The sequence below is a fragment of the Molothrus ater genome, chromosome Z (assembly GCF_012460135.2).
Source record: "Molothrus ater isolate BHLD 08-10-18 breed brown headed cowbird chromosome Z, BPBGC_Mater_1.1, whole genome shotgun sequence".
Taxonomy (NCBI): Eukaryota; Metazoa; Chordata; class Aves; order Passeriformes; family Icteridae; genus Molothrus; species Molothrus ater.
Window position 1 is genome coordinate 8,118,275 of NC_050511.2, and position 23,974 is coordinate 8,142,248.

The window sequence follows — 23,974 nt, forward strand, 5'->3', positions numbered from 1 at the left end:
AGCCCCATAGAAATTATTTTAAGAATAAAGCAGCCTAGAACCACTATACCTTGATCATTATTAACTTCTGATTTATTAAAGATCTCAGCACCCCATTCATTTGAGTAACCCTCACATGTCCTGTAATCCCATTCATATTGACCTGACAATTTTAGATGATTTAGAGTGACAAGTTTAGATTAAGATGATTTCCTGAGTGTCACCACTGAGAGAGAACACAAATGTCATTATATCTGTTCTTTAAATTAGGGAAATAAAGTGAAGAAATCTTACATGACACTCCTACAAATGCAAATTACACATTTTGTCCTGCATATAGGCTAAGGTAATCACTCTGAATCCTAAAACCTGGCCTGATTATGAAATAATTTTATTAGTCAAGATTTTCAAGGGTATTTGATAAACATAGAAATTGTTAATAAGCATACAAACCATAAAAACCACCTTGTTTTCTGTGTAAACCATTGTCCTCTACAAGTACCTTATAAAAATAGAACTTAAGAGCTTTAAAAGTTTGTAAATGTGTATAGCAGGTGGGTGTTTTCCCCTGATAGCAGCTACAGCAGCACACTGTACTCACTACTTGCAACCATTTTACCCCAAAAAAGACTTCAGCACTTCATCACAGGTTCTGCTCATGCCAAAGAATTTGCAGGTTTCTTGAAATACAGAAGCAAAGAATGAATAGGAAAAAGGGAAAGGAATTCTTGTCACTACCCATCCATCTTCCTTCCTTATTCATTTGAACATTAAGCTCTTTTTTTAGGTGATCCAAAGCCAAATCTGATTTAACCCTCCAGAAGTGAATGGCTAATTTGCTTTCCCAGAGCACCACACAAAATGCTTTACCATTAATCATTCTGACCCCTTTCCCTGGGAATTAGGGCATTCCTGCGAAGAACAGGGAGCTGCACTTTTTTAAGACAAGCTCAACAACAAGAGATAATCTGTTTTGTAAAATGAGCCAAAAGTTTTAGTTTAATGCAAAAGGTGGGGATCTGTGAAGCCGTGGTTGACGTTGCAGCAGATCCCTTTGGAAGATCATAGGATTACTCCACCCTGCACGTAAACAACAGGGCATTAAACACTCCACTGCTCCTTGGAACAAGCGTTCAGCTGTTTTGAAGCTGGACACTGACAATAGATGACCACTTACAGCTTCAGTACAGCAAAAATAACTGGAGAGGAGGGAATGGTTTTAATGCTAAATTGTTTTAAACGCTATTTTACAGCTGGAGCTTGACACAGGTCTGCTGCTTGCAGGAACAAGTAAGAAACAGGGGTTTCCTTTGCCACTGACATACCTTGAGGAAGTTAATAAAACAATTAATGTCATTAAAACACCCTTACAAACAACTAAATACTGGGGATTATTTTGTTTCTGCAGAAAGCACTTCAGAATATTGTGGTGCTCTATCCATACTAATTAATGTCAATAGAACTGGCTGACAAAAAACCAAATATTGGAGATTTTTTTGCTTCCCCACAAAGCATGTCAGAGTATTTTATTCCCCTCTCCATACTATTTATAGCCTGGTGACCTCAGCAGAAGAGGCCCCATCCTGCAGCTAATCCCAACAGCTGCCAGTAACAGCTGCATGGGGAAGGGGAAGCGTCCAATATTGGGATACTGACTATTGGAAGCGTCCAATATTCAACCACGTGCCGAGAAAATAACCCACCAGTTATGGCAGGGTGCCAATTATTTGAAAACCGTGCCTGAGCTCATCCTCCCAGCAGGGTCTGCCAAATGCCCCTCACGGTTTCTTTTATAATTCCAAAGTTTTACTTGAGTTTTAAAACATACAAACATAAAAAATATATTTCATAGATCTTATACAAAATATATTAAAATATATTTTAGGTAGTAATTAAGTATTTTATATATTTTACATAATGTATAAAAATATGTAATTTTAATTGCACTTACATATTTTTATGTGGTATATAAACCATGTGCTATCTGTAAAATATATAAAATACATAAATGAAAAATATTTTGTAATTATAAAAATGTAGCTAAACAAACCGCCACGCGTCCCGACTTGCACCGCGTGTCTGAAGGGGGGACATGTCTCATCCTTCAAGGAGCTGTCCCACCACAGCTTTTCCCCTGTCTAGAGCCCGGTGGGGCCGGTAAGGGTGATGTCCCTAGAGCCCTCCCTGACCCAGCTGTCCCCGTCCCCTCAGGGCTGGGGTCTCCCCTCACTCACCGGCCGCGGCGCCGCTCGGCGGCGGCCATTAAGCCGCGTCTCCATGGCAACAACGCTTTTCCCGCTTCAAACGCCCGCGCGCAGCCTCGCGCGCACAACCAGCCAATAGCGAGAGGGGAGAGAGGCGGGTAGGGCACCTCCCGGCCGCGAGAGGCCAATCCGAGGCCTTCTACGGTATGGGGGTGGGGTCTAAGTGAAGGCTGGACGGCTGGACGAAAAGGGAGTAGCTACCGGCTGAGGTGCTGCCGCTGCGATTGGCTAATGCTGACGCCAATCAGGCGCTGGTTCCCGCCCACTGCCGGACCCAGAAGCAGAGGTGAGGGCGGGGTCCATGGTGGCCGCTGTGGGGGTGACACGTGTCCCCGGTCCCGGTGTCCCCGGGGTCCCGGTGTCCCCATCCCTGGGCACGGGGGGGACCCTCTGCGGGCGGCGAGGAGGGGGCAGGGCAGCGGGGCCAGGCGCCGGCGGGGGGGCCCCGCGGGGATTTGTCCTTGTCCTTCCAGGCGCGCACGGGAGGTGGTGCTGGTGCCGCGGGGGCCGCAGAGGGGTGTTGTCCTTGTGGTGGCTGAACCGAAGGAAGTAGGCAGGAGCTAAAGGAAGCGGTTGAAGTGGCTGACCAAAGGAGACGAGCGTCGTGCCGGGGCGGGGCTGGTGGCGAAGGGCTCCGTGCTCTGGTTTCCCGTGTTGGGAGCTGGAGGTCTCACAATGCTGCTCTTGGCGTCCCAGGAAAATCCAGTGCTCTGTAAAATTATTTACTGATCTATGCTTCTCTGTCGGAATGTAAAGCTTTTCCCGGAACTGGGAATCGGCCAGATTTGTAGCATGGCTTACTCATCTCCGTTGCTTCTTTTTCTCTATAGGACCACTCATGCTGGCTGCGTAGCTTATTGCTGACAATATTTATTACTTAAGAGGTGTGTTCCTTATTGTTTACATCAAACCAGTGCTTAACAGGCATGTTAAGAAACTTTTAGTTTTGTATGACAGCCTTCTGTCTAGGTGGGACAGCAGAGAGTCTGTCCTTTGTCATTCATTTTCTCGGCTTTGCCCCGATATCCTGAGGAGTCCTGTGCTCCAGGAAACTGTCCAGAGCAATTATTTCCATATGCCAGTTCCAGTAATGGTGAGGTATTACCTCTGTGCAGGGCCTTTGCAGTTTTGCAGTGGAAAAGTTTCAGAGTGTTAATCTGTGGCTTTCCTTTTGCTTTGTAATTTTTTTCCCCTCCCTGCAATGTGGTTTGTAATTTATCAGCTGCAAAGACATGACATGCAGGTCATTTTTCATGTTTCTCAATAACAAAGGAAATTTTTTTACAATTCAAAGGTAGCTAATAATATACAATTTAATTCTGTAGTAACTTCGAAGGGGTGGACAACTTTTTTGCTGTGCTGAGATCTGTTTGCTGGCTAAATAGAGCTGGTCTGTTCAAGCCCCATGTTTTGTGCTGTTCCGCAGCTCCTGGTGCAGCTGGCAGAGGGGAATGGCTGTGAGAGCTTGTGGCTTGATCATCTTCAGGAGGCTGCAGCCAGCACCGTCCTCTAAGGTCACTGACAGCATTGAGTACCTCCTGCTGCAGACATCCTACGGGAGCCACCACTGGACCCCGCCCAAAGGTGATTTCTGTTCTGGTGACACTCCTGGCGGTCATTGGTGTCAGGCTGCTGAGAGGATTTTGGCTGAGGTCAGTTTAGAGGGGTAGTCACCACCTGGGAGAAGCTGCTGGCTGTGCTGTTTGTGTGATGGTGCCCCTGGCACAGCTGAGGGGGCAGTTCTGAGGCTGAAACCCCCTGACAGTTGTGGCTGTACCAAGTGTTGGGCATGACTGATTTGGGTTGGGGCAGGGACTGTCACCCAGCCCAGCTCCTCAGGTGTCTGATGTTTCTGGCAAGGTGTGCACACGACTGAAGTGAGGCAATGAGGGGATGTTCTGGCTTCTTGTCTCAGGTCTCACCCTTTTCCAGGCACCTGCAGTGTGGCCAGTGCAGGATTGTTTGACCCATGTGTGGTCAGAGTCTGCAGGGCTGTGGTCACAGTCAGCAGGAAGGCAAACTGAAATCTGTAATTGAACACTTTAATACACCTTTCTTAGGAGATGCAGGAGATCATTAATGAAGATCACTTGCCTAATGCAATAGAGATGAGAGGGACAGATATGAGAATTAACCTTACCAGCCATTCTTGGTCATCAGTGAGGCCTCAGAGGAGAAAACAAGCCCTGTGTCCCAGGACAGAGCAGCACCTCCTCCATAAAGGCATGTCACAGAGCCACAGTCACAGCCCTGGTACCAGGAAAAGTGCAGCACAAAAGTACTTCAGGTTCCCTGGAGATCTTCTTGCTGTTTTTTCCCACCTGAGATTTTTTCCCCAATAGTTTTTGCTTCTATTTTGTAAAATGTGTCACCTTCAAAGCATGATGCAGCAGTTTATAAACAAGAACTTGCAGATTGGAGGGAAAAAATCTTTTTACAGTGTCAGTTAGGCTCTCCTATAGAGGGAAAGAACAAAACTTTCCAAACCTCCCCCTTTGTCTACTCCACCAAGAGCCTTAGGGAATTGAGTTTGCAGCCTAGTGGAAAGCTAAAAAAAACATCTGCTGGGACATGATTGATTGTTGTGAGAAGAAATCCTCGTGGAAGGCTCCCTGGGAACGCAGTAATTCTGGACAAGTGATTTAAATTACTTGTAGGAGTTTTGGTAGGGAGCTAATTGTCTCATAAGCATACATCTCACACACCTAATAGTGTAGGTTGGGAGGGACTCTTAAAGGTTGTCTAGTCCAAGCCCCCACCAGTGGGCAGGAGCATCCTCAACTAGAACAAGTTGCTCGGAGTCCCATCCAACCTGGATGTTTCCAGGGATGAGGCACTCACTGCTTCTCTGGGAAACTTGTGCCAGTATTTCACCACCCTCATAGTAAAAACAAGTCTTCCTTGTCTGTAGTCTGCATCTGCCCTCTCCTAGATAGAAAGCAGGAGCCCTTCTCCTGTCATTCCAGGCCCTTTCCAAAAGTCTGTCCCAAATTTTCTCATAAACCACCACCCTTTAGGCACTGGAAGGGGCTCTGAGGTCTCCCCAGAGCCTTCTCTTCTCCAGACTGAGCAGCCCCAACTCTCTCATCCAGAGGTGCTCCACTCCCTGATTGTATTCATGGCTTCCTCTGAACTCAATCCAGCAGGTGAATGTCCTTCCCTTGCTGAGGACTCCAGATTGATGCAGCTTTGCAGGTGGGGTCACACCAGAGCAGAGGGGGAGAATCACCTCCCTCAACACACCACTTCAGATTTTAGAGATCAAAAACCAGAATCTGATGGTGGCCTGTAATTGAAGCTTGGTATTGATTTGGGGGAATTTATTGAGGAGAAGCTATTCCATTTTATAATATCTGTGATAGGAGGGGTCTTCCAAGGTAACCCTGGGAGGTGCAGTGTGGTAACGTGTATGTGATGTTTACACAGATTCCATGGGGCTGGAGCCAGAAGGAGAAGTTGTAATAGTGTCTCAAACTCACACAAAAGGCAGTTTACAGCTACAGTTGTACTTTGTTATTTTAAAAGTTCTCTAAGCTGCTGCAACTCTTACGGGATTAAACTGGACTTGCTTGGATCCCCTCACATGAACCTCATCAGCCTTATCTCTGCCCCTAGGACTGTGACTTTGCACTAGCTGAGGCTGATGGGAAGGGGATGTAGAGTTCATTTTCCTTCTCAGTCTATTAGAACTGCACCAGTGAGAACAGATGGGAGGATCTGAAAGGATCTGAAAGCTGTGTTGTATGAGGTGCTGCCTGCAGTCCTTTTACCTGCTCTGCAGGTAGGCTGTACTGCACAAACGTGGCAACTTACTGAGCTTAGACCTGAGGTTATCAACAGGTATCGACATCAGATGCTATTTTCTGCACAGTGACTGCTTGAAAGAAAAGTGCATTTTATATCTGAGGTGATGTTTTGTTGTAAGAGGTGTTCACACTTTTGATACACAGGCAGGGAAGTGAGTAGGACCTGTTGCAAAGGCAAAACAAACTTCCCATATACCCCAGTTGTGGTACTAAAAGGGCACTTTGAGTATCTCAGACCTGAGGAACAATTCATCTCTACAATTAAATTATAGCTATTTGGAGCCAACTACATAGAAAGTAGAGTGACACCAGGGACAAAACAGAGCTTAAACTTTTTTACCTCCCAAAATGTTCCAGCTCCTCCTATGTTGCTTTTTTGAGGTCTTGCTTCGCTTGTTCTATTTATATTCTGGAGCTTTCATGAGAAAACCAAATCTGACATTTCTCAACAAAAGTACAAATGGCTGGGGATGTGTTATATTTATCCTTTGTTTGTAGTGGCACCTCTCATTCTGAGCAATGTGAAATAAATGGTGTGTCCTAGGAGAACTATCCAGCTGTTGAAAGGACTAGCTCTTAGACTTGTTGCTTGTTTCAGAGGGGAGTATAGAAGAGAAAAAAATCCCTGTCTGCCTAAATGAAATGCATCTTTTAAATGGTCCCATTGTTTCTGGACTGTTGGCCCAAGTAAGAGTTTTGCAGAATTGAGCCTTAAGCTTATGTGAGAGGACATGTTTGAGAGAGGATTGAGACTCTCAGATGACCTGTCTCTGCTCTAACTGGATGAAGGAAAAATGAGGGACTCAGTCCTCAGTATAATCCAAGGTGGAGCTTTATGGATGTAGGGTTCTCCAGAAGTGGAAGGGAGGAGTGGGAAGAAAGGACTTCTGATGCTGAGAGGCTGATGGAAGTTTCAGGAGGTGAGGGATAAACAGTGATTCTAAAAGCCACAAGACAAAGACAAATCAAGACATAAGATCTGGAAAAGCAATCTCTCTTCTCCAATTTCCATTTCATCCTGTGTCAGCTACCATGTGCTCTCATCTCTGCCTCCCAGTGTTTCCCAATTAAAGCAGAACGTGAGTTTCCTTCCCGGAGATTTACTTTTCCACCTTCTTGGCAGGCCACGTGGACCCTGGGGAGGATGACCTGCAGACAGCCTTCCGGGAAACACAGGAGGAGGCAGGTCTGCAGGCCAGCCAGCTCACCCTCATCGAGGGCTACAAGAAGGAGCTGCACTACCCTGTCCATGGCAAGCCCAAGACCGTTGTGTACTGGCTGGCAGAAATGAAGGACTGCAACACAGAAATCAAGCTGTCAGAGGAGCACCAAGCTTTCCAGTGGCTGAAGCTGGAGGATGCCTGCAAATTTGCAGAATATGAGGACATGCAAGCAATGCTGAAAGAAGTGCATCAATTTCTGTGCTCCAGAGAATAAGTGGTTTTGTGAAGCATAAGGGGATTTCTTGAGGAGACAGGTGTGCTTCTTATGTTTTAAACTGGAGGAAGAATTACATGGCTGCAGAAATGTAGATTTCCTTTTTTGTTTTTAATCTGTAGAAATTTACTGAGGATACAAGGAGCTTTTTAAGAGAATGTCTCTCCTAGCTTTTGTCTCTCCTAGCTAGCACAAAAAAGCATAGTCTGATTGAACCCTAAGCCAGAGATGTCTGAATTGAACCCAGAGCTAACAAAAGACTTCCTCTGTCTCCTTTTCTTTTTCTTTTTTTCCCCCTTTTTTTTCTTCCTTGAAGTGCTGAACAACCACAGGTCTTTTTGAAAAATCAAACACTTGATACATCTTGACTTGCTAATGTAAAGCCAGAGAGTTGAGAAAATGAGCATATGGGGATTTTTAATAACAAAACGCTTACTGCAGAAGTCATACCTTGAATTTCAAATGAGGAAGCAGTAGTTCTATTCCCAACTCTTCCAGTGATATGCAGTGATAACTTGTCAGATCATTTCAGGTCTTTTTTTTTTTGTATCATGAATTTATGTACATCCATAATGTGCTGTTGTGAGAAGATTTTCCACCCAGACAGTCTTAGTAAATGGTTGAGGTACAGTATTTAAGTGGTAAATTGAAGTTCTTTTGCCTCTTTCTTTTAATTTTTTGATCTTTAACAGACAGCTTAGCCATAGATTTTCCAGGGGGTTGGGAAAGGGTATTTAATCCACTTTCTGCATAGGATATCCAAGCTTGTGTGCAGTCTATGTCTGTTTCATACTATCAGTTTCTATGGCTGCACCCACTCATCTCTTGGGGTAGCAGACATAACTAATGTTGGTACTGGTGTGACAAGAATCTCTTGCATGTCACTCCATTATCTTCCAGTGGAGTTATTTAAAATAGCATATATTTATATTTTCAAAAAAGGGGATGCACTATAAGGAGGCTTTTATATGTAAATATGTATGTATCTATACACATAAAAAACTTCAGTGCTCGTCCACATTACATCAGGCTTTATTTTGATTATGAACTGTTCCTCAGAAGTGTTCCACTCAGGAGGTGGCAGAGAGTGTAACAACCAGTGAAAGTGGGAGAGAAGAGTTAAAAGCCTGTGCAGCCTCAGTCTTAGTTTTTCATTATTGTTTGAGGTACCATTTAATCAGTGCTGTGTAAACAATGGTGTTGCTGCCTTCCTGTTTATGAGCAAGATTAGCATATTAAGCTGGAGTTAGAGAGTCATTAACAAGTCATCGGTTCTGCCCGTTCAGCAATAATGGACGCGGGCACTTGATGCTTTGGAAAACACATTAGCTCAGCTCCAAGCCAGTATTTCCTTTTTAATGGCACTGCTCACATAGTGCTCCCAAAGCCTGTCAAGGTTTCGGAGAGTGACCAGTGCTGTGCACTGTCAGGTGATGTACTCCTTGGAAAAATTCCAAGGGGTGTAACTGTGATAATGGGTAAGGCACTGTGTGTGCATTTTAAGTGATTTACGTACAGAATGTATTCCCACAAATTTTGTGAGTAAAATGATTCTTAAACATATTTTGATCCCAGAGTCTTTGAGTTTCATTTAAAGTAGAAATGTTGGAAAGTCAGAATTTAACTGTGATTCTTGCTGCTCACTGGTGAAGAAAGAGTTCTTCCTCTGCCCATGTCTAATAGTAAAATATTTTCCCAAGGAGCATCTGGGAAACCCTCCAGTAAATAAATATGGAATAATCTGCCTGGCAAAGATATTTCTTTCCAACCTCTATGATATTTATGCCCTAAACCAATAGGGCTTGGTTGTTTTGGTTTTTTTTAAGACCACTAAAGTTTTTTGTTATAATAACATCTTATGACAGTAAACTTTTTACCATTTAAAAAGAAAAATAATAAAAAAAAACCTCAAAAACAAACAACCAGAGATTTTAAGATGATTAAAAACCCCAGAGATTTTAAATTCCCTGGAGAGACCTTACTTCTGCTGTATGTTAAATAAAACCAAACTCAAGAGAAATCTAACCTCCACTGAAATAGCAGAACAGCTTAATTTAGGTCAAGTGAAAGGCGTTGCTCAAGTAAGCGATGTGAGGATACTGTTTCCCTTGCTCTACTGAACAAATGCACTGACACAGCTCATACTTGTAATTTCCTGGTGTTATTGTTTCTTTCTCCACATAACTCTTGACTTATAGCCATGCTTACATCATCTCAGAATCAGAGAGAAAGAAAGCTTACATTCATGAATATTAGGAAAGCACTAAGACATTGCAGATTTCACTGAGAAAAGATCAGGATTGAGTGCGATAGTCGCAGGTAATTTTGCTTAAACAAGAAGTGTAAAGGCTGAAAACAATGTCTTACTCCTATCTAAAAGAAAAAGAACTGCATTACTGCTCTGGTTATGCAGTGTATCTATTCATTGTCTATTCCATATGATTATAGGAAATCAGAGACTGAAGCTGGAATAAAGTGGCTCTATATGCAATATCCCCAACAAGCATGACCGACATTTCTTGCCAGTCTATATAATAAAAGAGGATGTGTGTTATAATAAGGTTTAGTACATCTTAAATATGGAAAAGTTTTTTTGAGAGACACATGCTCTCTCAGCAGGGCTCTTGCAGTGATGCAGAGAGGACAGTGGAGTGCTACCTTTTAATGCTGTTACTTAATTGACAACTTAGTGGGAATGAATATTTTGGCAGATACCTGGAAGAGATTTTATAGAAGGCAGTGCTTATTAATTACATTCTCACATTGACAATGTAACTGATGGCCTTCTGTGTCTCTTGGCAGCTAGTTTTATCTTAAAAAGAATTTAAGGATCATCAGGACTTTTGCTTTTTGCCTTTTGCATTGTCTTCAAAGATTCACTTTTTCATATGCTCAGTAACTCTAATTTTGATTCAATGGACAGTTGCAGCTGGCAGAAGTCCCAGCTTCATTTAGGGAAACCTGGGGTTTCTTGTGGGTTAAAGCAGTTCTGAAATTGCTAAGCAGCATGTGCCTATACAAACCAAACAATCTACTCTGCTTGCTTCAGCCCTTGTCCTGTGCAAAAGGATTGTACTCAAGTGTTTAGAAAAAAAACCCAAACTGTGCTTCCTGTCAAAACAGCAAGGGCAGGGAGGAGATAGCTGTGGTGGCAGCCTTCCTGGTGGGAGCAGTGACACGGGAGGGAACAAAAGCTCTGTCATTCTGGAGCTAGTCCACTTGGTAATTGATGTTGTCAAAAAGAGGAGTGACAGTCCCATCTTTCCACTCGATGAGGATCTCTCCCCGCCTCAGGGAAGGGGAGCGGGATGGTGGCAGGTACGGCTGGGGGTGGACCCCTCTTCGCAGCGGGGTCGGCTCCCGTAAATCAACTCTGCTGCTGTGGGCTGGAGAGCTCTTCAGAGCAGAGAGGATTTTCTTCTTCCTAAGTGAAGAGAGAAGAGAGTAACTGCACCTGTCTGTCACTTGGTTGCTTCTCCACGTCAGCAACTGTAATGGCACTTCCTTCAGGGATGGCACAAGACGTGTAGGGGAGGAGGAGCCAACAGTAGTGGCTGCATTTGGGTGGGTCAGTGAGTGGGATGGATAAACTGGGTGGCAGAGAGGAGAAATCCCCAAGGGTGACACATTGGTGACCAGAGCCATCTGCTGAGAGCCTGTGACATTAGGTGTGGAATGGGGAAGGGTGCCAAGACGAAGACTTTTGTTTTGAGACGTTGGAGATTTTCTTTAAGATGCTGTTCATGGCAAAGCCAATGAACCTGACTCTCACTTACTTGTTGTAGTGAACATTGAGTGTCAGTATTATTAATCCCAGTATGAAAGCCAGGGGGCTGAGGACCAGCATGGCTGTCTTCCAGTTCGTGCCTGAAAGGGTATCAGAGAAAGCATCACTTGTTTGCTGTACTTATGCAAACTGTTCCTAGCAATAGCCACAACTACCACAAAAAATTGCCTGTAATGTCCCTGGAAAATGCCAGATAACAGGAAAAGTGCATTGTCTACAAGATCAACCTCTTAGAGCTGTTTTTACACTGCATAGCATCCTTCTATTGAAAGTGGCCACAAAAGTTTTTCTTTCTTGCTATGAAGACAGGAATATCTCATCCTTCTCCACTCTGCATCTTTCTGATACAAAAGAAGAAGGGCTGGGATAAAGCAGTAGTGCTAGCAGCTGTCTGACTTTCATGTTTTTACTATTTTTTTTTTATCGCAGGCCTGTGGAGATTTAAAAAGAGTCTTTCTGACAGGTAATTTTGTGCCCTTATTCCCTACTGAGCATCCTCAGCAGTACCCCAGGGAAATGTATCTCTGTCACAATGGGAAGGACAGAGGCACTGATGAACCTTCATCTGCCTGGTCCCTTCCTCCTCTGGCTGATCCCTGGACCTACCTGCAAGCCTGGCCCCAGTGTTTTTCCCCCGATTTCCATGTTTCTTGGAGTGGTTGTGGGATGGGTCTAGTGGAAGAAGCAGAAAGACTCTGATTAGCAGCTTCCAGTTGGACCAGGGGTCCAGATTTCTCATGAGGCTTCACTGTAACCACAAATCCCTTTTATATGGGACCCAGAAAGGAAAAGGAAACTTTACTGTCACTCGGTGTTCCCCAACCACAGATAATTTTTGCTCCTAAAACAGTGGGTGGCTATGCCTCCAGGTTAAGCCTGTATCACTGCTCTGCTTTCCAAGGGAAACTCCTCGGCATGTTGGGTGAAAGCATTCAGTAGTACACATGGAAGTTCTTCAGAAGTCCTCAGGTACACTTCCACCACTGAAAATAGCTGAGTAACCTCAAAGTGCTGCCCACACTTTCCTTCCTGGTGTTCTTATGCATGCATTCAGAAACGTGCTCACCCTCATTTGCTGGGAGCTGTGCCTGTTTGGTCTTTGCTGGAGACACTGTGCTGTTGAACTTGTTAGCCAGAGGGGGGTCAGTCAAGCTCACAGAAGACTCTCTGTCCACAGCATCGATCTTTGATGAATCAATGGTTTTAGCTTGGAAGGAAATAAAGCAAAGATCTGTGTGATTATCATTTACTTTTTGTACAGGAACCTGGATATGCTCATTGCCCAGCAAGGAAAAGGAGCCCAACCCTGCTGGTTTGGTTCTCTGCCCTGCAGGGTGAGAAGGATGTGGTGCAGTAGCAATCACCCCCTCCTGTGCATCAGGGGCTTTCAGCTGTCACAGATTTTAAAGGTGAAGTGAACCTCTCAAGATGGAATCAACAATCAAAGCAGAGCCTGTTTTCTGGTGGTAGATGTGGTCATGGGTTTTAACAGTATGAGTGCAACACCAGCTGTTAAAGGATGATGTGTGAGGAAGAGGCAAGTGGAAGAATCGCAGCTGTTAACAACACTGCAGATATAAAATTGGGATCCAAAGGGTTTTAAGCAGGCCATACCTCCTGCAAGGCTCAGTACCTTCCTTTGCCCTCCAGTCCTGCTGCAGAGTAGGGTGTGTGGGCAAGCACCTACTGCTAGAGGGGAGGCTGTGTGAAGTTTGGTGTCAGCAATTCACCCCTCTGCTGCAATGATGCACATGCCAAGACCAAGAACACTGTGACTTCAGGGCTCCCTGCTGCCAATCCAGACCCCATCCCATCCTATGGAATGAACAACCACAGCACAGCTACACAGGTGTAATTTACTGAGCAGATAATCCACCAAAGTATAAGTTGTCTGTTGATGCTCAGGTGGAAGTTAGATAAGAAATGCCTGAACAAATGTATAGGATTTTGGTGTTGTTCGTGAGTAGTCAGAGGTTCCCTACAGTAGACTGAACCATGGGATTGATAGGAAAATTTTGACTTTGTGTGAGACACACTGAGTGGCACAGCCTGATTCAAAAGCTGCTCTGTGTTTACCCTCACAGCCTTATTTAGGGATCCTGGCTCCAAGGCAGCCCTGGGCTGCCAGGAGCATTGCCTTGGGGAATGAAAACGCTCTTTTCACATGCCTTTTTCCCATATCTTAAATGTTCCACGCATTTCCTAGCCTATATTTAACTAGCCTATTATGGTATCTAATTTGTGTGGTCCATATTTAACTTAATGTTAAACAAACAGTACATTTGTAACTGTTGTGATAATTACATGATGACCTTCTAGTTGGCTAATTAAAAACCTTGAGGGGGAAAAAGGCCACCTTCTCTACACATGACAGCCAAAGCAGCTGATGTATCTCTTTTTATTTCAAATTAGATACAGTGTCTCTGTGTCAAAAGGTTATATTTATAATCCATCTGCTTACGCCAAGCAGATACATCACATTTTCTCTTTACTCATTTCTACAGAGCTGAAAATCTCATTGGGTCCATCAACCTTAAGGTAAGGAATAGCCTCCTCTCAGGGAAGTAATTTTCCCTGAGGAATGTTGGGAACTTCATCACCTACAGAGTGGACAAATACATAAAAAATCATTACAAACACCGGGTGGTTTTGGGTCTCTGGAGTGGGAGAAAGGAGGGGAGGGGAGGAGGAGAGGAGGAATGGAATGTGATTTTCAGGTCTCAGTTCTGCACACAACTTTACAAGAAAAGTATTAAAAACCACATTTATTTGCAGAAAGGACTTAAATGAAAGTGGGAAACAGACTGGACCATGAACTATCAGTGATCAGCAGTGGGCTTCACTGGGCACACAACAAATGATCACAGCCACATCTTGGTAAAATGACCATGCCTGGTGTTTGGTAGCCTTATGTCAAACTCCTAAAATTGTGACAAGACCAGGGTTTTTGCCCTTTCTGTGTCCAGTCTAAGACAAAGGCCAATGAATACTGGTGAAAGCAGTTTGGATTCTCTTCAGCAAAGGCCAAGGCCGTAATTGGTCCCTATAAACCCCATTTTCTAATGATTTTTGATGTCATCTTCTGGGATTTCCTAATGCAAAGGGAGGGCAACACTTAAGCTCCCTCCCACTACTTGCTGTGTCCACCAGTGTCTTTATGGCTTCACTGGGCACCAGCAGCAAGGTTCACTGAGGCTAATGAGAACATTGAATGAAGGTTACAACTAGATTTCATTAGTGAAAGGTGCACTGTTGGGGTGTCACAGAAGAGAACTTTAATTTCAGAAACTGAAGCAATAATTTCTGATACAACTGCCTCTCAATAATATTTATAAGTTTAAAAGAAGTTTTCAGCTGCCTCCAGTTGTTTTACCAAAAAGAGACATTCCAAAGTACCAAAGCTCTTTCGAAGTCTAAAGTGCCTGACTTTGGGAGACTTCCTTGGGTGTTTTGTGCTTGGGAAAGCAATTTCCACTATTCTTAGCTGTGGGCACCAATTCAGAAATATTTTACCAAAATATTTGCCTGTCCTCAGAAATGCACCTGGGCTTTGGAGACCTGATCATGTAAGGTTTTGCATGCTTCTGGAAAACACTGTACAGCCACCACTGGAAACCAGTGGGACCAGTGGAGCCATTTGGTGTTTCTCCAGGTGGGGCCGAAGTGAACATGAGTTAGAATGACATGTGCAAGCCTGGTGTTAGATGGCTTGGATGACATGAAAGTTAGATGTTATCTGACACTAAAGCTACCTCCTCTTACTTTCATAGATCCACACTTGTGTGTCTAGAGCTTGTTGTGTTGGTTTGCTGGGCCTCCCAGCTGCTGTCCGGGCAGCAGCACAGACGGTTTCATCCGCCAGCGTCTTCCACCTGCTGAACTTGTCCTTCTCCCTCGAGACAAAGACCTTGTGGCCTCCCTCCTTGGTGCCAAGGTGGAAGCCCAAGCTCTGCAGAGTCAAGTGTCCCTTCCTGCTGCAGAGCCATGCCTGGCGTTCCCAGTCCCCGCAGGGCTCCAGCTTGACCAGGGCGTTCTGGCGCATCCTGTGTGCCGACAGGCAGCGCCCTGTGTGCAGGCTGACGATGGTGCCCGTGTCAGGGTTCCAGCCCCACCTCTGCTGCTGGGAGTGCTCCTTGCAGCTGGCCAGGCTGATGCTGTTGGTCTCCTGGGAGGCACGGATGCACTTTTCCAGCCGGGTGTTCCTTATGAGGAAGCCTTGTCCCTCTGCTACTGCGGTACAATCAGAGCAGGTTCAGTACTGTGCACTAACACGTCCCTTTGTAAATACCCTGGGGGAGGCAAAAGGTAACCCACCAGTCCTTTCCTGGAAGGGCATGCCCAGATAAACTGTTCACACAGCTTCCTAATTTCCTGGAATGACATTTCTTTGAAAAGCAGGAGCGTGCAAATAGCCATGAGCAACGCTAGAGGAAAATAGCAGTTATATAACTAATGAGGAAAAACATCCTTCCAACCTGAATGATTATATCAAATATCTGCCTGTATATATATATATATATATATATATATATATATATATATATATATATATGTATGTATTTAATTCAGTACTTCAATTGTTTTAACTAGGTAGCCATCCTTCCCTCCCTCCAAACAAATTAGTTTGAGGGATCTTTTGCCCCTACCCAGGTCAAATCTTTCTTATAAAAGAGCAGTTTAAATCCCCCTTGTGCTGTTCATCTGGGGCCAATGAGGCCACCTTGGGCTACACTTTCTATTAAGTGGCGGTATTCTATTAAGTGGAGGTATTAAAGCAGTGAAGGGATAAAACCATATCCCACCAGAAATGTGTAAGTATTTGGCTGAGGCAGCTCATGTAAGTATTGAAATTATCTTGGATTTAGCACACCTGACATTGGTCTGTGCACCTTAGGAACAAAAGTACCACTTCTAAGAATCCTTTAGTAAGAGGGAGACATTGCAGCTGTCCTGCAACAAACACACAATTTGAAGCAATTTCTGTAATTGCTTGTTGCTTTTAAGAGCAACAGGTCCCAACATCTCAGAGGATTTAGGACGAATATCACATTAGCTGAAGGATTGCCACTGTTTTCAGTATAACTTCATCAGGTGTGGCCTGTGAATATCCTGAGCAAAATGTTAAGTGCTAAACCATCCACCAGTGTTTCAGGTGAACTTTCTGCTGTATGTTTTATGCCTAAGATGGATAGAAATAGAAGTTTCAAATTTCTGGACATTCTGAGAAATCTTTTAATAACAACACCTTGCAACTCCCAGATTTTACAGTGACTTTTTTTTCTCTCTTTTCCCCAGGAGACAGAATTATAAAAGCCCCATGGGCATATAGTACTGAGCAAGCATAAAGAGGACACAGAAAAGTGATGTTAGGCAAGAACACTGATTTTTATCTAAACTATTTCTGCAGAGTTTCCCCTCCCAAATGAAAAAAACCACCACAGCAAACCAAAACAATACTGAGCCAATATAAGTATTTGGCTCAGTACCTGAAGAGATTTGTGACAGTATAAACAGAAGCTGGTACACAATAACAATGGAATAAACAATAGTTTAAAGGAGCTCTCATGTTTTTCTCTCAGGAAATTCTAGGGTTCTGCTAGATTAATAATGCCTTGGGGCTGTGTAAAGCAGAAACAGCTCAGGGCTTCCTGCTCAGCCTGAATGCCTGAGGAGAGGAGCCAGAAACCACAGTGCTTCTCCACCAGCTCTGGGATTGTCTGATCAATGTGTCTGTGCTGGGATATTGACTTGCATGGACCTGTGATAGCCACCAATCCAGACAATTCCTGCCAAGCCAATGTGCCTAAATGGAAATTAAATTCCTGGGCTATTTGTGGGCAACTTGTGAGTCCTGTTCTCTTTAACCCTTACTGAGGGCTGGGTGGAGGTAAGACATTCAATGCATTTTGGACTTGAGTTTCTGCCAGCCTCTAAAGGCAGGAGCAATGTCTCATAAGTAGTTTCCCTTAAACTTTAGGAAATTGAAATTGATTAATACAGTCCCCCCAGCCCCACCCCACCCTCGCCATTTTTCCTTAGGATGTGGAATTCAGGATTCTCACATCTTCGCTTCGGGTTAACTGTGAGAAACCCACTTCCAAAGTAGTAATTTGAGATGTGCATTAGAATGTAACAGAGGAATATGACAACTGTGCTGGGTCAGATAAAACTGCTGAGCCCAGGATCCTGTCTGCAGCGCTGGGCCATTAACATCTGCCTGTATAGAGGAAGAGGGCAAGAATCAGACAAGTAAGTAGCTCACTCAAGACAACAAGATGCCAGTGCCTCCTTCCAAAAATCACAGAATCACAGATTTGTTGGGGTTGGAAGGGACCACTGAGATCAAACAGTCAAATCCAGCCAACACAGGATCACATGGAGCAGGTGACACAGAATCACATCCACATGGGGTTTGAACATCTTCAGACAGGGAGATTCCACAGCCTCTCTGGGCAGCGATTCCAGTGCTCTGTATGAACTAACTCAGAGAGTATCAATGGGTATTTATGGGTAAAATGGTTTTGCCCACTACATTTTTCAGCTCTGAAGTTCAAAGAAAAATATCATTTTGTTGCTCCATCAGTATCAGAGCTCCTTCTCCAGTTTCACAATGTCAGCTTAAGTTTTGATTATTCTTAATTACTTTGTGGCATCAGGAAGCTGCCACAGGAAGCTGCAAGATCAGATCCCTTCTGATCTTTCTGAGCACCTTCTGATACTATCACTGCTGTGATCATGTCAACTTATTCCAGTCTTTGTTCCAGTCTGTGGGCTAGGTCTGTCTCCTACTCCATGAGAATGGAATTTCTTAAGGGCCTTGATGGAAGATTCTTATCAAAAGCCTTTTGCAAACACTGGCACAAGACCTTGATCTGCTCAGCACATTTATGTTCTTACTGATACCATCATGGATGTCAGGCATTCCCATTACAAAAGCTGCATTGACTTTTCTCATGTTTATCTGTCTGTAAATACTCTTCTTTTCTTCCACTGACTTGCCCATGCTGAAATGGAGCCTAAGGACCTGTGTCTCCCTAGGCTATGCAAGGATCCCTCTTAAGAAGGGCATTATTTCAATGCAGCCCTTTGGTGTCAAGATTGCATTAAATAGGAATTTAATACACTCCTTAAACATTTTTTAATGTCATCTTTAGTTTTCTGTAACTCAAAAGATATTTGGGCTGGTCCTTTGCCATAGTTTATTTATCCTTTTTTTTTTTTTCTCCCTCCTTAAACTTCCTCTGTTGCCAGTTCTGTTTGATAACACTTCAAACTGCAGAGGGAGTGACTGCCATGTCCTCCCTGACCATGTCTGAAGGGAGCACTACGGCCAGTAATCCATTCAGCCTTTCTACACTGCCCTACTTTTGGTCACCCTTCTTGCATTTGTGCCAGTCATTTACTGACCTCCTGACCCCCACCAACTTCCTGCTTCAGATAATGTTTGAAAATTTCTGCTGGCAGTTTTTTGTATTCTCTCTCTAGGCTGCTCATCCAGGTCTTTTTCTCATATGTTTTATTACAGGTTTTATTATTAAGCATGCCGCAATCTTTGCTGTATTTTCTTTTCCTTTCTTGGCAATGACTCTCCATTTGAAAATTTTGGGTATTTTCACTACACTTTGAAGAGTGCTGCTGTTTGACCCAGCAGGAAATACGTGTTTTGCTCTCTGTGGAGTGCCTGATGTTTTATGTTCCCCTCTAAACAATCATCATGTTTGTTACCTGCAAACATTGCAGTTACATGTGGCTGCCAGCAGCCATTGCTTGTGCCCCACAACTAAACCTGGAGGATGTTTACTTTGAGACACACATCAGGCACCAAGAATCATTACTCAGGAGACAAAATGACATCCCAAGTCCTGCTGCCCAGTAGTCCTACAAATAAGGCCATGAGCTCTAGCATTTTAAAGAATGTTAACCTGGAGGAACCAGAGCATCCAGTGTACTCCCTGAGGATGGGATTTAGCGTTTCTGGAAAATGCCAGCCTTACCCACAGAGTCCAAGTAGATGCCTGCTTTGGGCTGCTCATACTTGAACACTTTGGCCTCTTCATATTTTTAGGAACAAAATAAACAATTTCTAGCAAGGCTTCTTGATGCCAGCTCATTTGTCCTACGATACTGACACTCTGTCTGGTTACAAGATAGAAAAGCAAGCAAATACAGGCCCCTGCTTTTCTGCAGCATGACCACCCTGGGGACATGCTGTTCCATGGAGGATTAGGGGCAAAATCCATGCAACGTTCCTAATTAAGGTAATGCCACTGAGAAAGCCTTGGTTACCAGTAATCCCAGTGTGACTGGGAAAGTTTCTGCTGTTTCTAAGCATTGCCTGTGATGTCTTGATCAAAGACATTTGCAAATAGTTTGGGACAGCTTGGCCCATATTTTTTTCCCAAACACTGCTGTTTTCTTAAGAATATCTTGATTTTGGTTTACCAACAGGGTTTCATATCTTTCCACATCACTGCAAGGTCCACTTTTGACCAAGTAGCTCAGCAAAGGTCTCCAAGGGACCAGAGCAGCCGTAGGAAAAGGAGGAAGGTTTTGAATGAAAAAAAAAATCTATAAATTATAGGAAGCAGGGGAGGTTGGTGAAGTCACCACAAAGCTGATGCAAGTGAGGAAAACCAGTCCCTGGGGTGGGGATATGGTGGGTGTCTACAAAATCCAGAGAGGTCTGGAGGAGATGGAGAGGGGCTAACTGGCCAAGGACCGATCCTGGATGGGACAAGGGGTGCCAAGGGAAGGCTTGCAGTGGGCAGGAAGTGCTTCTGCACCCAGGCATTGTTTGCTGCTGCTGGGGAGAACCTGCACAAGCCAAAGGAGAAGGTCTGGTAGCTACTGAAGAGTTAAATGCATCACAGACAGGAAATCCCCCAAGTGAAAAATAGTTGGGGGCTGAAAAGTCAATGTGGGAGCAGAAGAATTGTACAAGCTTGGCCTTTCTGCCTCCTCAGTGCAAAATGCTTAGGGCTGCCTTTTGAGGTCAGGGCATCAGGGATCGGGGCAAGCATTACCATGGATCTGAGGGAGAGGAGAGTGGCTCCCAAGATATGGGATCAGGCCAAGATGCCAAACACAGACACCACAGCCTCACACCCAGTGCATGGGGGTCCAGAGTCAGTGTTAAATGCAGTTTTATTTCAGCAGTTTTCTTTCTGTACATGTAGGCATAGATCCTGCTGGTGCCTGACTTCCCACTGCCCAGTGCACCTCACGGGGTCACCATTAGGTCTGGCTTTTTAACAAAACTTTTTACAGAATCACAGGGTGAACCAGGTTGGAAAAGACCTTTGAGACCATCAAGTCCAACCTGTGACCTAACCTAACACTTCCTTATCAACTAAACCATGGCACTGGGTGCCACATCCAGTCTTTTTCTAAACACCTCCGGGGATGGTGACTCCAGCACCTTCCTGGGCAGCCCATTCCATTGCCCAATCACTCTTTCCGTGAAGAATTTTTTTTCTGACATCTAACTAATTTTTGCCTCTTCTCTGTTTGCAGGTACTTTCCAAAGGAACAACTGTCAGGACCAGCTTAGGAAATTCCAGGATTTCCAGTTTTCAGCAGGAAACTAACCCCTCAGAGGTCTGTTAAGAGCAAGCATCTCTGTCCTGCCAGTAGCCTTAAAACTCAGGAGCTCCAGGCAGGAGGGGATGGGGAAAAGCTGCCACAGAGGAATTTCAGCCCCAGGCATGAACACGTTTGTGCTCTGTGCTTTGAGCTTCATTGGGCATTGCCAGACATTGGGAAGATGAATTCCTTTCTGCAAAACAGTGGTGGTTTTATTGTTTTATTACTGGTCTGGCTGAAATGCAGTGGCTGATCATGTTTGCACCAAAAGCATTACACTAGAAAGGAAATTAAATACCCTGTGATCCTCCATACTTCCCTAATAAAACAAAACCATGTGGATTGTGTTGTATGGCAGCAGTAAAAAATCACTTTATTCTAACACCAGACAAAATCCTACCTTAGAGGCAAAGGAAGAGCAGCACCTTGAAGGCTGTTCTGCTCTCTTTGCATGCCATCGTGGTATAATCTCCAGATCCTAACCAAATCTCCTCTAACTTAAAAGATGCATGTGCATCATCACCCCTTACCACTACAGGGACATAGCCTCAGCCTGGGGCTTAACAAAGTGAGAGATTCAGTTCACTTTAATTGGCAACTTTTGAGGTGCAGAAAACAGCAGTAGATGGAGCAGAAGTCAAACCTGTAGGAGCACAAACCTCTCCTATTACCCAGCAGCAGAGCAAATTGAGAAGGTAACTTCTCAAAGCATCCCAGGGAACACTCACTTGTGCAGCAAGGAATGGAAAGTAGCTGGTCAGAGGTGCCAGTCTGAGGTTTGTCTTTAAAGAATAAACATCTCAGCCGGGCAGCCCAAATAGTTGTGGTCCTCTGGTCGAGGGATTTTGAACAGCTCTGAGCATGTAACCTGTAAAACTGCAGGGCTGTTCTCCTTGCTGCTTCAGGGACTGAAGGAGCCTTGAAGAACTTCAGTGATTTATATCAATGAGTTGCTTTCAACCTGACATCTCAGTCATAGCAGCAAAATAAAAAGGCTTATTAGCTCAGGGAGTTTTCCCAGTTTTAAAGAAAATTAATTCCTCTTGATGTCCATGATGAGATTAGTGAGACCATGGTAGCACCACTCCTGGGAAACTGTTCCTGGGTGGCACTGCCCCAGATCTCTGGGATGATGCTCAGCAGGGACTTCTGCTTTGTGCATCTACCCATGCACATCAAACCAGGGCTGCTTGGATTCAAAATACTTCTGTGCATGGGCAGGATACAGGACTGGAGCAACCCCAGAAAGCAGCTGAATATCAGCGTGAGATGCTACCAAGTTTGCTCCATGGAGGTGAGCAATGCAGATTCTGCAGCTCCCCAGCACATCCCGCTCCCAGCCAACCACCACAGGAGTGGGACTAATACTTCTGCACTTCCCACTACCCTCTCCCATGCTGCTAGCATGCTCTTAGCTCACTCACTTCTTCTAGGAAGGAGCAGCTGGGACCGGGAGGAATATCAGTGTTTAGGAGGTCACTTAGTGGCTGTCTCCCTCCCTGAGCAGGTTTATTCATCCACTACTCTCAGCAGCTTAAAAGCACTTTATAAAAGCTGCTGGCATGATGCCACAGTGTCCCTGGCCCAGCCATCCCAGCACCTTGCCAGCCTGTCCCTCACTCTTTTGTACCCCTGTGTTTAATCCCATTTAAATGCTGCCCTGAAATGTGCCTGTTGGCACTTGTCCTACAGCTGGTGGGTTCTTGAGCTTTGCAGCCCAAGCAACAGTTCAGCAGGAAAGCAGGTTAAAACCCAGGAGGCTGTTCTCTTCCCACTTTACAGCTACCCCAAAAGAGGAGAAACTTACCCTCAAGCCAAGGAAGGAGGCAAATGCAGCCCAGGCTCAGCCTGAAAAGCTCCATGATCTGCCAGCAGAGCAGGGGACAAGGAGCCCCCAAAGCCTCTTGCCCACGAGAAGTGTCAGGCAGCTCACTTTTACCCCTTTCTCTGTCATTCACAGCAGAAAAGCCCTGCTGGGAAGAGAAAAACTCTTTTGTCTCAGCAGTGGAGGCTTGGCAGCTGGCTTATCAGCAAAGGATCAGCTCGGAGACACAGTCCTGCTCAGCGGTTGTCCCTTGGGAGAAATCATATGATGGCGAGCCAGGATGGGGGGGGATGCTGGACCGGGATGCTCGCGGCTGCCAGGCTCGGCTGCCTAGCAGCAGGGATTGCTCCCAGCAGTGACAGATGCATGCCAAGCAGGCTGGCCCTGCCTTTGCCAGGGCTGGGAGCAGAGGGGGATGCAGGGCTGGCCTGGCAAAAAAAAGCAAAGTTCAGCAGGAGTGCTCGGAGGGGCGTGGGATGTGTCTGCTGAAACCCTGAACTTGGCCCTGCTGTCACAGGGTTATTCTCTCTTTAGAGAGAATGGTTCCTACCAAGAGGATTTTAGGCAGAGTTATAGCTCATGGCAGAGATAAAGCCTCACAAACCAGCTGTGACTGTCCTAGAGCCAGAGAGTGATGGAAGGGGCAGTTGAGCTCCTGGATGGGGGAACAGGCTCCTGGTCTGGATTTACCCCCGATCATCATCCTGAGGGTCGCTTGGGTTGAATTTGACTTTTCATGCATCACTTTGGGCTCTGCATAGGGAGAAAACCTCACATCCCTTCCAAAGGAGAAGCAGCAAAGGCTGACAGGTGAACAGTGGCAGGGCAAGTGAGAGTTACAATTTTGCTAGCAAGATGTTCCCATTCAGCCACATCCTCTCAGCTCTTGTCTGTCTCATATGTTTGCTGAGGTCATTCTCACTTTAATAAACCATTAAGCCTTTTGCACAAAGACACTTAAAAAATGGTGGCTTCACTTTCACTTTTGGGGTCCAGTCCTAAATGGTATCAATGTCACACCTCCCAGCTCTGCCCATGAGACCAGGAGTCAGCTGGAGGGCTGGGAGTTGCTTCCTTTAATGGTCAAGCTGTCAAATGAAAACAGTGCAGTACTGGCATCCATGCAAGGGCATGGTCTCAGGTCAGGGCCTTGCAATGGTGCAGCTCCCTCTTTGTGCAGCCCCCTCTTTGTGCAGCCCTGGGAGGATGGCTCCCAGCTTTCCCACTATCAGAGGGGTAACCTGGCTTCAAATAAGATGTGGATATAGTAAAGGATATTCTACAACCAAACAAA

At 44.9% G+C, this 23,974-nt stretch overlaps 2 protein-coding genes across 8 annotated transcripts; one reads left to right on the forward strand and one right to left on the reverse strand.

Moving 5' to 3' along the window:
- Positions 1 to 2,503: 2,503 nt before the first annotated feature.
- NUDT2 (nudix hydrolase 2) lies at positions 2,504 to 21,207 on the forward strand. Of its 5 annotated transcripts, none has more exons than XM_036403219.2 (4): positions 2,511 to 2,529; positions 3,074 to 3,127; positions 3,670 to 3,827; positions 7,173 to 9,243. In XM_036403219.2, exons 3-4 carry the CDS (start codon positions 3,695 to 3,697, stop codon positions 7,484 to 7,486), a joined length of 447 nt encoding a protein of 148 aa, XP_036259112.1. In that variant the 5' UTR covers positions 2,511 to 2,529; positions 3,074 to 3,127; positions 3,670 to 3,694; the 3' UTR covers positions 7,487 to 9,243. The 5 variants fall into 5 exon arrangements, with proteins under 5 accessions (XP_036259113.1, XP_036259112.1, XP_036259114.1 ...); XM_036403221.1 differs by lacking the exon at positions 2,511 to 2,529 and adding an exon at positions 20,787 to 21,207 and having other exon boundaries at positions 2,704 to 3,127; positions 7,173 to 7,526; XM_036403218.2 differs by lacking the exon at positions 2,511 to 2,529 and adding an exon at positions 2,704 to 2,955.
- LOC118699297 (uncharacterized) lies at positions 9,629 to 22,958 on the reverse strand. Of its 3 annotated transcripts, none has more exons than XM_036403215.2 (6): positions 22,663 to 22,958; positions 15,036 to 15,500; positions 12,340 to 12,480; positions 11,880 to 11,945; positions 11,263 to 11,353; positions 9,629 to 10,910 (listed from the first exon to the last, which is right to left on the reverse strand). In XM_036403215.2, the coding sequence occupies exons 1-6, from the start codon at positions 22,715 to 22,717 to the stop codon at positions 10,697 to 10,699; spliced, it is 1,032 nt and encodes a 343-aa protein (XP_036259108.1). In that variant the 5' UTR covers positions 22,718 to 22,958; the 3' UTR covers positions 9,629 to 10,696. The 3 variants fall into 3 exon arrangements, with proteins under 3 accessions (XP_036259108.1, XP_036259107.1, XP_054373902.1); XM_036403214.2 differs by having other exon boundaries at positions 15,036 to 15,503; positions 22,663 to 22,957; XM_054517927.1 differs by lacking the exon at positions 22,663 to 22,958 and adding an exon at positions 15,588 to 15,630.
- Between the last annotated feature and the right edge of the window lie 1,016 nt (positions 22,959 to 23,974).